At 44.9% G+C, this 14,662-nt stretch overlaps 1 protein-coding gene across 1 annotated transcript in view; it reads right to left on the minus strand.

The window, feature by feature from the left end:
* The window catches only part of LOC106597410 (semaphorin-3aa), a 75,588-nt gene that overhangs the window by 46,423 nt on the left and 14,503 nt on the right, over positions 1 to 14,662 (minus strand). The window contains exons 2-3 of the mRNA XM_045722241.2: positions 5,398 to 5,558; positions 2,251 to 2,313 (exon numbers count right to left, since the gene is read on the minus strand). Of these exons, the coding sequence (XP_045578197.1) occupies positions 2,251 to 2,313; positions 5,398 to 5,558 (224 nt within the window). The remainder of the gene's footprint in view (positions 1 to 2,250; positions 2,314 to 5,397; positions 5,559 to 14,662) is intronic.

Consider the following 14,662-nt stretch of genomic DNA (forward strand, 5'->3'; position numbering starts at 1 on the left):
TGTGTGTTAGGTTATAGTCCTGCTGAAAGGTGAATTCCTCTTAGTATTGTGGAGTAACTACACTGTCATTGATCCATCCTCAGTTTTCTCCTATTATACTCAAACTGTTTTAAAGTCACCCATGGCCTCATGATGAAATCTCTGAGCAATTTCCTCCTCTCTGGCAACTGAGTTCAAATATCAATATAATGTCGTCCAACAATAATATCACGATATGTAACTGTATCGATCCCTCATCGCTATAATCAACTCTCTCAGATCTCCACAAATCCACATGGGCTATGGGATTGGGCAATAATCCATAACTGAATCAAATGAGTCACGTTCCTGACTGAATCATACCAAACCTATTGAGTCATATTGTACGAAGCCCAGTGAATCACCAGTAAGACATTTGGGCAGAGAGTGCTGTACTGTTGAATTTGTTCCAGGGCTTCAAATTGAGTGGAGAAATTCAACACTTAGGAGCTAGGAATGCTTTTGTAATGTCCTAATCAAGCATTCATGTACACAAAAACGCAGCATTCATCGCCTCATTTTCTAGAGTAAACATTTTTGCAGCATGCAAATGCCTCATCAATGTGTGTGTGTGAATGCGCGCATGCATCTGTGTGTGTGCGTGTGTGTGTGTGTGTGTTATAGAGTACACGTGTGTGTATCTGGTCATGTGTACAGCAGGAATGTCTGTATGTATCTGTGTTTGGGCAGTGCTGTGTTTATAACCCAAAAACCTGCCACAGACTATGACCCAAGTGGAACCTCTGTGATTTATGGACTGAACTACGTAATCCCACATAATCCTAGAGCCCCCTCCCCTGCACTGCATGTACACTCAGCCATGAAATTAGAAGCAGATACAACATGAGGGCTGTGTGTAAACCCCACATGAGATAACACACACAATCTGATAAGTAACACACACACTGTCTCTCTCTCTCTCTGAGATAACGCACACAATCAGACGGCACACCCACACACACTCACTTCATCTCTCTCTCAAACACACAGACACACACACTGAGTTCAGCTGTGCATGCAGAACATTGGTAGATAAATAAACAGAGTGATGTGATGTAGTGCGTTCTTGCCGCCGTGCCAACAGGCCAACAGCGAGAGGAGAGTTGTGTGCTCTCTGAACCAACAAACACACACAGCGGGGAAGGAACGCTTCCAGGGGACCACAAGGTCATGGAAACTACTAGCAACGACAGCTATGCTAGTTTGGATCAATGTCGCTATAATGTTGCTTCCACATCATTTCCACAACAAACATCTTCTAAATGTTTCCATCTGACAACGTTGAAACGATGTGGAAAAATATTATTATTAATGTTGCAGGTTATTAATGGTTATTAATTATTAATGGTTATTATAGTTTATTAATGTTGCAGGTAACACACTAACAGCATGTCAGACATACTAGTTACGTAGGTTACTAATGGTAACACACTAACAGCATGTCAGACATACTAGTTACGTAGGTTACTAATGGTAACACACTAACAGCATGTCAGACATACTAGTTACGTAGGTTACTAATGGTAACACACTAACAGCATGTCAGACATACTAGTTACGTAGGTTGCTAATGGTAACACACTAACAGCATGTCAGACATACTAGTTACGTAGGTTGCTAATGGTAACACACTAACAGCATGTCAGACATACTAGTTACGTAGGTTACTAATGGTAACACACTAACAGCATGTCAGACATACTAGTTACGTAGGTTACTAATGGTAACACACTAACAGCATGTCAGACATACTAGTTACGTAGGTTACTAATGGTAACACACTAACAGCATGTCAGACATACTAGTTACGTAGGTTACTAATGGTAACACACTAACAGCATGTCAGACATACTAGTTACGTAGGTTGCTAATGGTAACACACTAACAGCATGTCAGACATACTAGTTACGTAGGTTGCTAATGGTAACACACTAACAGCATGTCAGACATACTAGTTACGTAGGTTACTAATGGTAACACACTAACAGCATGTCAGACATACTAGTTACGTAGGTTACTAATGGTAACACACTAACAGCATGTCAGTCATACTAGTTACGTAGGTTACTAATGGTAACACACTAACAGCATGTCAGACATACTAGTTACATTCCCCTGCATAAGCTGTGTGCTGACAAGTTAAAGTATAGCCTGCAGGTAACATACACCACATGTATCAATCCATTGTGTCAGGCTACATAAGAGTGACATAAGGTGACTCGCAGAACTTACCCCGAGGTCTTTCCCCGCCCACTTGCACTCGTCACGCTTTGAGGGCGTGGCTGGCCATGCGATCTATGGAGAGGAGGAGAGAGGGAGTGTTATAATTCGGAACAGAGGAGAGAATGAGTCATTGAGAGAGATTATTAACAACAACATCATTGAGTTTTATCTCAATCTCTTCATTCGAAGATTCAATCATGGACACTCTTACTGACAGTTGTGGCTGCTATGTGTGATGTATTGTTGTCTCTACCTTTTTGCCCTTTGTGCTGTTGACTGTGCCCAATAATATTTGTACCATGTTTTGTTCTGCTACCGTGTTGTGTTGCTACCATGCTGTTGTCATGTTGTGTTGCTACCATGCTGTGTTGTCATGTGTTGCTGCTTTGCTATGTTGTTGTCTTAGGTCTCTCTTTATGTGGTGTTGTGTTGTCTCTCTTGTTGTGATGTGTGTTTTGTCTTATATTTATATTGTATGTATTTTTTTGTTTTAATCCCAGGCCCCCGTCCCCGCAGGTGGCATTTTGCCTTTTGGTAGGCCGTCATTGTAAATAAGAATTTGTTCTTAACTAAATCATTAAAAAATGAGGGAGTGGTATACTAAGGAACAGAGGAGAGAATGTGTCATATGAACAGAGAGAGTGACTCATCATATAAAACCAGAGAGAGGGAGTGCACAATCATTTTCTGGGGTCCATTCAGGGGGTAGTCTAACCAGGAATTTAACCCAGGTTCCTGCAAATGATAGTCCAACACATTTGCCATTGCACCAAAGTGTTTGAACCTCTGGATGAGTATGTTAAGTGTTGCACGTAGCTTGCTACCTTGTTATGCTGAAGGGAAGTGAGTTTTGAACCATAAAGTAAGAGAGACAGATAGCTTTAAAGGGAGTCCAGTGTAAGTCACTACCAGTTTAGACTGGCTCCTAGCTAGCAACATCAGGCCTAGTCTTATTCACTTGCTGGGTCAAAATTAATTCCCCCCCCCAAGTCTTTAGGTGGACCCAGGTTCAAAAACATTTGGGAACCCCCTGTATAAGCTTAGTTTTACACTCCTGAAAGTTAAATAACCAGAGCATTCCTGAGGCCCTTTGGAGGGTCATTTACAACGTTCAATTAAAGATGGTGGTCCTTATGGTCTTACCATCTGTCACATTCATGTGTGTGTGTCCCGCCAGTGTCCCCTGAATTATAAAAACAGATCGTGTGTGTCCCGCCAGTGTCCCCTGAATTATAAAAACAGATTGTGTGTGTGTCCCGCCAGTGTCCCCTGAATTATAAAAACAGATTGTGTGTGTGTCCCCCAGTGTCCCCTGAATTATAAAAACAGATTGTGTGTGTGTGTCCCACCTGTGTCCCCTGAATTATAAAAACAGATCGTGTGCTGGGGCCCTGCCAGTGTCCCCTGAATTATAAAAACAGATTGTGTGTGTGTGTCCCACCTGTGTCCCCTGAATTATAAAAACAGATCGTGTGCTGGGGCCCTTCCAGTGTCCCCTGAATTATAAAAACAGATTGTGTGTGTGTGTCCCACCTGTGTCCCCTGAATTATAAAAACAGATCGTGTGCTGGGGCCGGACTCGTAATAAGAGCTGGAATAATCATCCACACACATGAAAGTTGAGGAGTACAACAAGTCATAGAGGTGCAGGTACCAGAATGCAGGTAGGTGCTAGAACATGTGTACACACCCACACATGGTATGCTCATGGCACTAGAAAAAACACCACACATAGCAGGTTAGCAAACACATACACTCACACACACACACACCACGCGGGCACACGCACCATGCGGGCACACACACACATCCTTCTATTCATAGCGTATCTCTCTTCAGGATCAGCTGAGCTGTTCTGTCAGACCAAGGGGACCTGCAGTGCACATCTGGGTAATTGCATTAGATTTGCTAAATCACCACTTTTCCACTTATCTTTCTCTGCATTATCAAAGATCTGAATAGGGAAAACACATCCGCGCCAAGGGCCCAAAAGAATTATGTAATTCTCTTATATTTAAATAACCTCTGCAATGCATACTGTGTGTGTGTGTGTGTGTGTGTGTGTGTGTGTGTGTGTGTGTGTGTGTGTGTGTGTGTGTGTGTGTGTGTGTGTGTGTGTATTTCAGCACTTAAGGGCCTTTGTAGTTTCTCCAGTGCCTCAGTGCTTCTTGTTCACATCAATCTCCACGTCTGTGATAGCTGTCAGAATCAGATAAAAAGACTCTTAACTCTCCTATAACCTGTTCCAGGTGGACTGATGGAATTATAAACAGGCCTGTCTGGAAAAAGAGACAGAGATGGAGAGAAGGGGATGGAAGGAGGAAATCACAGTAATGGACTCCAGAGAGATGGAGAGAGGAGCAAGAGTGGGACTCGAATAACAAAGGGCTGGTGCTCAATCAAAGATGTTTTTTAATTTGAACACACCATGTTCACTAGCCAATCAGCATCATACTCTGTGCTCACTAGTCAATGAGCATGACCTCTGCACTCAGAGATCCAAATGTCCAATTAGGATAGGTTTGGATATAACGTGAACCTAAATCCTGATCATGCCGTATAGCAGATCTAGTCAAATGGAATCCGGCTCGCCAACTGGTTTAATTACATTTATTCAATTATATTCCTGTCCCCCAACCATCTGCACAGAGGAAAATCATCCCAATGAAAAACATGTAAATACATAGCTCTGCCATATACAGCTGAGAAGTGCATTCTAATTACTCAAGCATCCTCACTTCCTTTTGCTAATTATTCATACAGATCATCATAGGAAAGTTCAGACAGCTTTCAGCTTTCCAGTATTTATGGGAAATGCGGTCCAAGTCTTCTTCTCTCAGAGTTTGATTTGGCAGTGAGGTCCCTTCCATAGCTCCATAGATTTGCTATTATGTGTTTTCATTGGCAGTTACTAAATGGACGGCTTGCCTATACACTGGACCTCCTGTCTGAATCAATATCCACTCCTTAAAAGTGGGTTTATTTTATTTCATGTATATGTGCCTTTTACTGGAAGGATTGATAATAAGCGGTCCATTGTATGTCTGTATTGATGCAAGACCCATAGAGCAAATGTTGGTTTTGTGTGGTCTGTGTGGTCATTGTGTTGTCTTCATAACGTTGACCTTGTGTGCGGTCGAAGAGTAGGACTCTTACCTGTTTGTGCTCTCTGTTGAGATTGACCAAGTCGAAGGAGAAGACATGGTCCTCGGCACCCACCAACAGTCTTCCTCTCTCCTCGTCCAATAGGAAGGTGTCATAGCCGGAGCTGTTGGTGAGGCCGTTGAAAGTGATGAGGTTACTGGACTCTACCATCTCTGAAACACACACAGAGGACAGAGCATGGGTGAGTCTAAAGCAGATAGACAGACAAACGGATGGATGGAAGAGGAAGAAAGGTGGACAGATGGATGAATGGATGGGTGGTGGGTAGACAGACAGACTAGGGTTAAACAGTTCCAGTAATTTTCCCCAAATTCCCTGCTTTTCCAGAAATCGTGGTTGGAGGATTCCTGGATTTCCAGCTTATTCTATCATAATTCCAGGAACCTCCCAACCAGGATTTCTGGGAAATACAGAGAGTTTTGGGAAAGTGACAGGAATTAATTAAGCATGCCTGGAATAGAAAGACACAAATATCTAAAGAGCTTCAATTTAGATACGCTGTCACGTCCTGACCAGTAAAATAGGTTATTTGTTATTGTAGTTTGGTCAGGACGTGGTAGGGGTGTGTTTGTTTTGTGTTGTCGGGGTTTTTGGGTTGTGTTCTATGTTTTGTATTTCTATGTTATATTTTCTAGTTTTCTATTTCTATGTCTAGTTTATTGTTTTGACCTTCAATTGGAGGCAGCTGTTCCTCGTTGCCTCTAATTGAAGGTCCTATTTAGTAGGGTTTTTTTTCTATGGGATTTGTGGGTAGTTGTTCTTTGTATAGCCTAGTAGCCTTACAGGACTGTTTCGTCGTTGGTTTTGTATACGTGTTTATTTTTGTTTTCCTTCTTCAATAAAAAAGAAGATGAGTATACATATTCCCGCTGCGTTTTGGTTCAATTCATACGACACCCGTGACATTCGCTGCATGTCCATAGTCAATGTTACAGTTATAACCAACAGCAAATGAATTATTGCACAACAGAGTATTGTATGACTGTGTTCCTGGTAAAGTGACATAGACAGATGAAGAATTTAAGTTCTGGGAGTTCAGATTTCTAAAGCTAGACACTTCTAATAAGGTTCACCAAAAACTGTCCATTGGGATGTCACACAGATCTGGTCAGGCATGGCGTGAGGCCTCTAAGGTGGACACTGCGTGACCCAATCTCAGCATGGCGCAAAAGCTGCCCAAGCGTGTGATTGGCTGAATCATTTATAGGCATTTGGGACAGGGCTGTGTGTGGTCAGTTAAGATGTGTAGTACAGTGAGTGCAGAGGCATAGCGATAAACAGCAGGTGGTGGCAGGACAGTAAGTTCCTATAAACCTGTCAGGTCAACGAAACATCCTCCAACCTGAGACAAAACCTCTGAAACGTTTATCACCAAAGGTAACTTTTGATGACACATGCAGTAGTAACAGCATGTTGAGACTGCTGAGATAAAGCCGAGCCAGCCTTCATTACACCAACAAAAATAACCAACTCAGAAGACAACAGTGTTGCTATGTTTTTGCCTCTGGTTCCTCAATACAAATCAGAATTGCTACTCAACCAAACAACCTGGTTGAAACATTTTCCTAGAAAACCTAATAGAATGATTAAGATAAGTGAGCATGATGATAAAATAATTGATGCGTCTCTAACAGTTTCGGGGGTTGGATTCTGCCCTTCTACGTATCTGCTTCCATTCAGACTACACTCCTTGTATCAGACACACCTGGACATACTGTAGACATATGGCCTGTACAGAAATTACAGGTACATTAAAAACCCATGTCTCAGCACCCTGCAACACCCTAGCTCTTCCATCACCGTCCCCACTGGCAGTCCTCTGAGCCCTGATTGACGGGCGGCTAGAATATCTCCCTAAATGGCACACTATTAACCCTACATAGTGCACTACTTTTGACCGGGGCTCTATGGGTCCTAGTCATCAGTAGTGTACTATGTCGGGAATAGGATGCCACTTGGAACCTTAACCCCAGAGAAGCCATCTGCGCCCACTCTCCCCGGGTATTGTGGGTAAGATCGTGGACATCTGTGTGTATAGAGAGAAGAGGGAGAAGAGAGGGGGTGGGGGGTGTCAGTGATCCTCTCGTCTGTGTCAACATCGCTCCGTATCAAGTGTTCCATGGTATTCCCAATGGGATGAGGAGGGGAAGAGAGAGGGGGGACTGTGGATCACCCAATAAAGAAGCTCACAGCTCATCTAGGTCGACTAGGGCCGCTTCAAGGCTGAATGTGAGGCTTTTCAAGACGTGTGTAGTGGTTGGTGTTACAGTACTGATATTGTGCTGTCTGTATCGCCTTTATGGCAACCTGTCTGTTTGTGTGTGTGTGTGTGTGTGTGTGTGTGTGTGTGTGTGTGTGTGTGTGTGTGTGTGTGTGTGTGTGTGTGTGTGTGTGTGTGTGTGTGTGTGTGTGTGTGTGTGTGTGTGTGTGTGTGTGTGTGTGTGTGTGTAGTTCATGGGTACGTCATTATACAGTACTTGTGTGAAATTCTGTATGCATGTCCATCAGTCATCTAACAGCTTCTCCAACAGTTAGAGCAGATGCAACCAGAGAAGAAATGTCAAGTAGACAAACAGAGACTGGCTGACTGATCCCGAGTCTGGAGACATCGTCAGTGGCTATCAGATAACCCTTTACTCCTAATCAACCAATCAGTTATGACAGCCCCGGGACAGGAAACAAGTTATAGTGAGCACAAGGAAAAGTGCTACAGTGAAGGTAATGCTTGAAGAGGTGGACTTCTATTACATACAGTAAGTAAAGTGGAAAATGGAGAGAGTTGGTCAGAGAGGAAGGGAAGAGATGGAAGTTAATAAGTCACATATTGAACTGTGATGGTTTTTAAATGGAGATGGTTTGTCACTGATAACCTGAATACAACTTCTGCTACAAAAACAAAAGGTGAGGAAGAAAGGGTGAAAGAGGAGAATGGAAGAGGGAGACTTATGAGAGACCACAGGAGGTTGGTGGCACCTTAATTGGGGAGGACAGGCTTGTGGTAATGACGAGTGGAATTAGTGGAATGATATCAAATACCTCAAACACATGGTTTCCATGGTTCCCAGGTGTTTGATGTCATTCCATCTGCTCCGTTCCGGCCATTATTAAGGACCGTTCTCCCCTCAACAGCCTCCACTGTGAGAGACAGGAGAACAGATAAAGAGAGCGAGACGGATATACCAAGACAATGGACAGAGACAAAAATAGGAAAAGCAGACGAGATCTGCTCATCTCAAACAGAACAGAAAGGTATGCAGCTATACTCTCTGCCATTTTGGCTCTGGATCTGACACTTCCCGCCCCTTTAAAAGCCCTCTAAAAGTGAGCGACTGTTGAACCCTGGAGCCAGGAATTTGCACGCTCTCTCCATAATGGCAGCCGTGGAGATCCATCGCGAAAGGTTTCCCCCAGATGGGCCGGAGATTAAACACATGCCACATATTTCAACACGTCGTGTTCTCAGAGTAAGACAAGTTGGGATGGTAGGCTGAGCGAGGCTTTATCGTAGCTGAGGATCACCAAGGCTGCGAGGCCGATGGAACTGGGGCGAGACACCTAAGAACCCAAGAGGTAAAGACGGACACGCTCGTTTGGAGACGTGTTCACACACAGTACACACACAGCACAACGGCCTTTCTCTCAAACAAATGCAAGGGAGCAGATGTACAGTCACACACACACAGAGATATACACACTCTACAAACACACACACAAACCCCAAACACACACACTAGCATGTATTACATACTCTTTGTCTTTCTACGTGCGTGCGCACACACACACACACACGCACGCACGCACGCACGCACGCACGCACGCACGCACACTCCTCTTCCCAGACTAAGTTGTAATCCAATCAGTGTTTCTGCAATGGCAGCATTAACCAGTGGAACACTGAGCCCACTCAGCAGTTTCACCGCACACACACACTCTGTCCAACACCACCACACTCCCACCTCTCTCAAACACACACACTCTACCCCACACCACCACACTCCCACCTCTCTCAAACACACACACTCTACCCCACACCACCACACTCCCACCTCTCTCAAACACACACACTCTACCCCACACCACCACACTCCCACCTCTCTCAAACACACACACTCTACCCCACACCACCACACTCCCATCTCTCTCAAACACACACACACACACACACACACACACACACACACACACACACACACACACACACACACACACACACACACACACACACTCTGCCCCACACCACCACCTCTCTCAAACACTCAAACACACACACACACGCACACACACACGCACACACACTCTGCCCCACACCACCACACTCCCACCTCTCTCAAACACACACACACACACACACACACACACACACACACACACACACACACACACACACACACACACAGACACACACACACACACACCACACTCTCACTCGAACAAACACACACACACCACACACATACACAAACACACACTCCTTATAACGTCTTTCACTCAGACACGTGCGTACACATATCCTTTCTCTGCTGCCCATCTCACACACTCACTTATACAAACCTCCTTCTCTTCATACACATCCTCTGTTCCCCTGCTCTCCCTCACACACAGAAGACAGGGAGGTGTGGCTGAATCTGGACCACAGACCTGTCTGTCTGTCCGTCCGTCCGTCCGTGTGTGTGTATACCTGTGCCTGCTCAGGCACACATCTCTCCCTGTGTTCAAGCACTCTTTCTACGCGTGGACATGTGTTCGCATTAAGTACGTCCTCGAAACCGATAAACACTCCTGATTCATTCAAATAAATTATTCGCTCCCTATTGTACGCCACTATAGAAAATAACCAGGCTCTTGTTTTATTTTAAAAGCCCTCTGGGGGAAAAAACTATCCAAATTGAATTCACAAGTGTGATTGTCAGGAGGAGTGCACTTCATCTTTCCATTCTCTAAACAGAGAGGCCTTTCAGCTGCCTACACCCTCTACACTCAGCACAACGGCAGAATAACCAAACATGAAAGCGGCGAGACATTCAATTATGTTTATATATGTTTATCTGAATGACTCGAGCATAAAAGTAAGGCCCAACAGGAGAAAAGCACTTCACAAAAAACTTGCAACACTAGGTTATAGGAATAATAGCAGCGTTTATTGGGGAGTGTTGGGAGTTGGAGAGAGGTTTTCTGGGGAACAGAAGTAGAGATTACCTGTGTTTGAAATCGCCTCATTTCCTCTTTCAACATTTCATTTCCCGTCTCTCTGCCAGATCTGTGGTTGGCACTAGTTACCACAGCCACAAAGTCAGAAGGCCCGCCTACTTGACCAATCAGATGAGGGAGTGTGATGACCTGTATGCCGGCAGTTTGTGGGAAACGATGGATCAGATGAGGAACTGTGATGATGCGTATGCCGACCAGCTTGCAGGGGCAGACGAGATACATGCTTTTATCTTGTGATCCGTCAATGATTTGGTTTTTATTAGCTACAATAATAAAACCAACTGTTATAAATGTGAATTGGTAATCAAATGTCCTATTAAAACTCAGCTTGCAAGCTTAACATTATGTTTGCACTTACTCACAGTTACTTGTCTTAACCCCAAATAGGTTTACTCCAATATCTGCATTGTTTTTAAAATGGCATGTAGACAAACAAATTGACACATCTTGATTTTCAATTTTCTATTTCAAGTAATCCGCAAATAAAAAGTGCAGTTTCACAGAAAGGTTCAAAGAAGTTTTTTTATTTTTTAATTGGCTGATTTAAAATGGAAAACTTCAGCCCTGTTACATTTATTAATTTAAAGTTGCAATATGCAGAAATCACTCCATTTCCTTGTTGCAAAAAAATAGTTTGCCTAATTTCAGCTTGTGACTAAACAAGCAAGTATAGTGTAGTGAATCATTGTACCATCTAGACCGCTGTGAAATATCTTTTACATAACCAAAAAATGTGTATTTTCTGCTTTAAAGCTGGTGTACAAAACCAAAAGTATAAGATGCAAAAATTAAACTTAAGAACGAGAAACATAGAAATAGGGATTTGCTTTCAAGAGAATGACAGATCTATAACTCACATTTCTATGTGAATTTGGTCGGGTCACCCAAAAACGTACATACTGCAACTTTAACTTAACATAGCCTTGCAGTCCACCTTTTTGTCATTTCCTACCAGTTTCTGTCTCTGTACAAAGACATGGTCTTCAAGCAAAACATAGCAAAACATAATAATATACATAACAATCATAATAATAATTGATTGTACTTACAGTACATGGCACTTTTCTAGACACCCGAAGCTCTTCATAGTGTAAGGGGAAACTCTCCACCCTAACCCCACTTACATAGTATATTTGTATTTCTTTTATTGGCCCATCCACCCCCCCCCCCCCCCCCCCGGAGTACAAAAATAACTTTGTTTTACATTTTAGTTCTTTTATCAGCTATTTTGTTACATATATTGTACATTATTCATACAATTTACATGCATGGTGCTTTTATAGACAGTATTAAATGATAGGAATTGTCACGCCCTGACCTGAGAGAGCCGTTTTTCTCTGTTTGGTTAGGTCAGGGTGTGACATGGGGTGGGCATTCTATGTTTTCTATTTCTTTGTGTTTAGCCGAGTATGGTTCCTAATCAGAGGCAGCTGTCTATCGTTGTCTCTGATTGGGAATCATACTTAGGCAGCCCTTTTTCCCTCCTTCAGTTGTGGGATCTTGTTTTTGTACAGCTCGGTGAAAGCCTGCAGAACGTGACGTTCGTTTTCCTTTGTTTGTTGTTTTGTTTAGTGTTCTGAGTTATAATAAAATTTTGCATGAGCACTTACCACGCTGCACCTTAGTCTCCTCTCTACGACAAGCATTACAGAAGATCCCACCACAAAAAGACCAAGCAGCGTGCCCAGGAGGAGCAGGGATCCTGGGCCCGGGAGAAGAGAGAGTGGAGGACGTCCTGGACCTGGGAGGAGGCACACGGGGAGATTGGCAGAGTCAGGGTGGAGACCTGAGCCAACTCCCCGTGCTTACCGTGGGGATCAGGTAAACAGCTAGGCACCGTGTTATGCTGTGATTCATAGCCCAGTGCGCGCTGTGCCAGTGCCCCGCATTTGCCGTGCTAGAGTGGGCGTTCAGCCAGGACGGATTGTGCCGGCTCAGCGCTCCTGGACTCCAGTGCACCTCCTCGGTCCAGGATATCCTGCTCCATCTCTATGCACTGTGTTGCCAGTACGCCTTCACAGCCCAGTTCGTCCTGTGCCAGTGCCCCGCACTTGCCGGGCTAAACTGAACATCCAGCCAGGACGGGTTGAGCCAGCCATACGCTCCAGATCTCCAGTGCGCCTCCACGGCCCAGGATATCCTGCGCCAGCTCTACGCACTGTGTTGCCAGTGCGCCTTCACAGCCCAGTTCGTCCTGTGCCAGTGCCCCGCACTTGCCGGGCTAAAGTAAGCATCCAGCCAGGACGGGTTGTGCCAGCCCTAAGCTCTAGACCTCCAGTGCACCTCCACGGCCCAGTATACCTTGAGCCTGCTCTGCGCACCGGTCTCCAGTGTGTCTCCTCAGTCCGGTGAGACCGGTTCCAGCTCCACGTAAGAAGCCTCCAGTGATGATCCATGGCACGAAGCCTCCAGTGATGATCCATGGCCCAGAGCCTGTAGTGATGATCCATGGCCCAGAGCCTGTAGTGATGATCCATGGCCCGGAGCCTGTAGTGATAATCCATGGCACGAAGCCTCCAGTGATGATCCATGGCCCGGAGCCTGTAGGGATGATCCATGGCATGGAGCCTCCAGTGATGATCCATGGCCCGGAGCCTGTAGGGATGATCCATGGCCCGGAGCCTCCAGTGAGAATCCATGGCCCGGAGCCTCCAGAGATGATCCATGGCACGGAGCCTGCAGTGACAGTCCCCTGTCCGGAGCCTCCGGCGACGGTCCGCAGTCCGGAGCCTCCGGCGACGGTCCGCAGTCCGGAGCCTCCGGCGGCGTTCCGCAGTCCAGAGCCTCCGGCGGCGGTCCGCAGTCCAGAGCCTCCGGCGATGATTCACGGTCCGGTTCCTCCTCCCCCGATCCACGGTTTGGTAATACAAAAGCGGAGGGATCAGCGGGCGGAGCGGGGGCTACGCCCCGAACCGGTGCCGCCACCATAGGTAGATGCCCGCACCCTCCCCTATAGGTTCAGGTTTGCGGCCGGGAGTCCGCACCTTTGGGGGGGGTACTGTCACGCCCTGACCTGAGAGAGCCGTTTTTCTCTGTTTGGTTAGGTCAGGGTGTGACATGGGGTGGGCATTCTATGTTTTCTATTTCTTTGTGTTTAGCCGAGTATGGTTCCTAATCAGAGGCAGCTGTCTATCGTTGTCTCTGATTGGGAATCATACTTAGGCAGCCCTTTTTCCCTCCTTCAGTTGTGGGATCTTGTTTTTGTACAGCTCGGTGAAAGCCTGCAGAACGTGACGTTCGTTTTCCTTTGTTTGTTGTTTTGTTTAGTGTTCTGAGTTATAATAAAATGTATCATGAGCACTTACCACGCTGCACCTTGTGGTCTCCTCTCTCCGACAAGCGTTACAGGAATACAGTTTGATATACACATTACACATCAAATGGTACTCATCATGACAAACTCTTGCAATGAGTACCATGGGATCTTTAGTGACCACAGAGTCAGGACACCCTTTTCAAGTCCCATCTTCTTCCATTCTATTGAGGAACATTAAATTTTTAGTTAGCACTTCAAAATGATTCAAATGAAATTAATGTTGTAAAAGTGTATAGAGTACAATATAGTGATCTGTCTTTGGACTTCTTGTTCATTTCAGAAGCATATTTCTCTTGGGCATTTGTTTGTCGGTCTTTCCGCTGGTGGCATCCATACGTCTTTGTGCCCACAACCTGAAATGGAAAACCATTGAATGGGAGACTTTTACTCTCCCAAATGAGTTGTTTTTTTACTGCCAAAGGCTGAGCATCTACAGTGGGGGAAAAAAGTATTTGATCCCCTGCTTATTTTGTATGTTTGCCCACTGATAAAGAAAGGATCAGTATGTCGATGTGTGTGTGTGGTCTTGTTCTTCTATCCTCGTGGGGACCTGAAATCCCCAGAAGTCCCCACAAGGATAGTAAAACAAGGAAAATTCTCCCTTGTGGAGAACCATTTTCCCCATGAGGAAAATGGCTATTTTAAGCTTAGGGGTTAGATTTAGGGTTACAATTAGGGTTTGGGTTACAATTAGGGTTAGGGGTTAGGTTTAGGCGTTAGGGTTAGGTTTAG

This window comes from Salmo salar, chromosome 07 (assembly GCF_965601325.2).
Source record: "Salmo salar chromosome 07, fSalSal1, whole genome shotgun sequence".
In the NCBI taxonomy this organism is placed as follows: domain Eukaryota; kingdom Metazoa; phylum Chordata; class Actinopteri; order Salmoniformes; family Salmonidae; genus Salmo; species Salmo salar.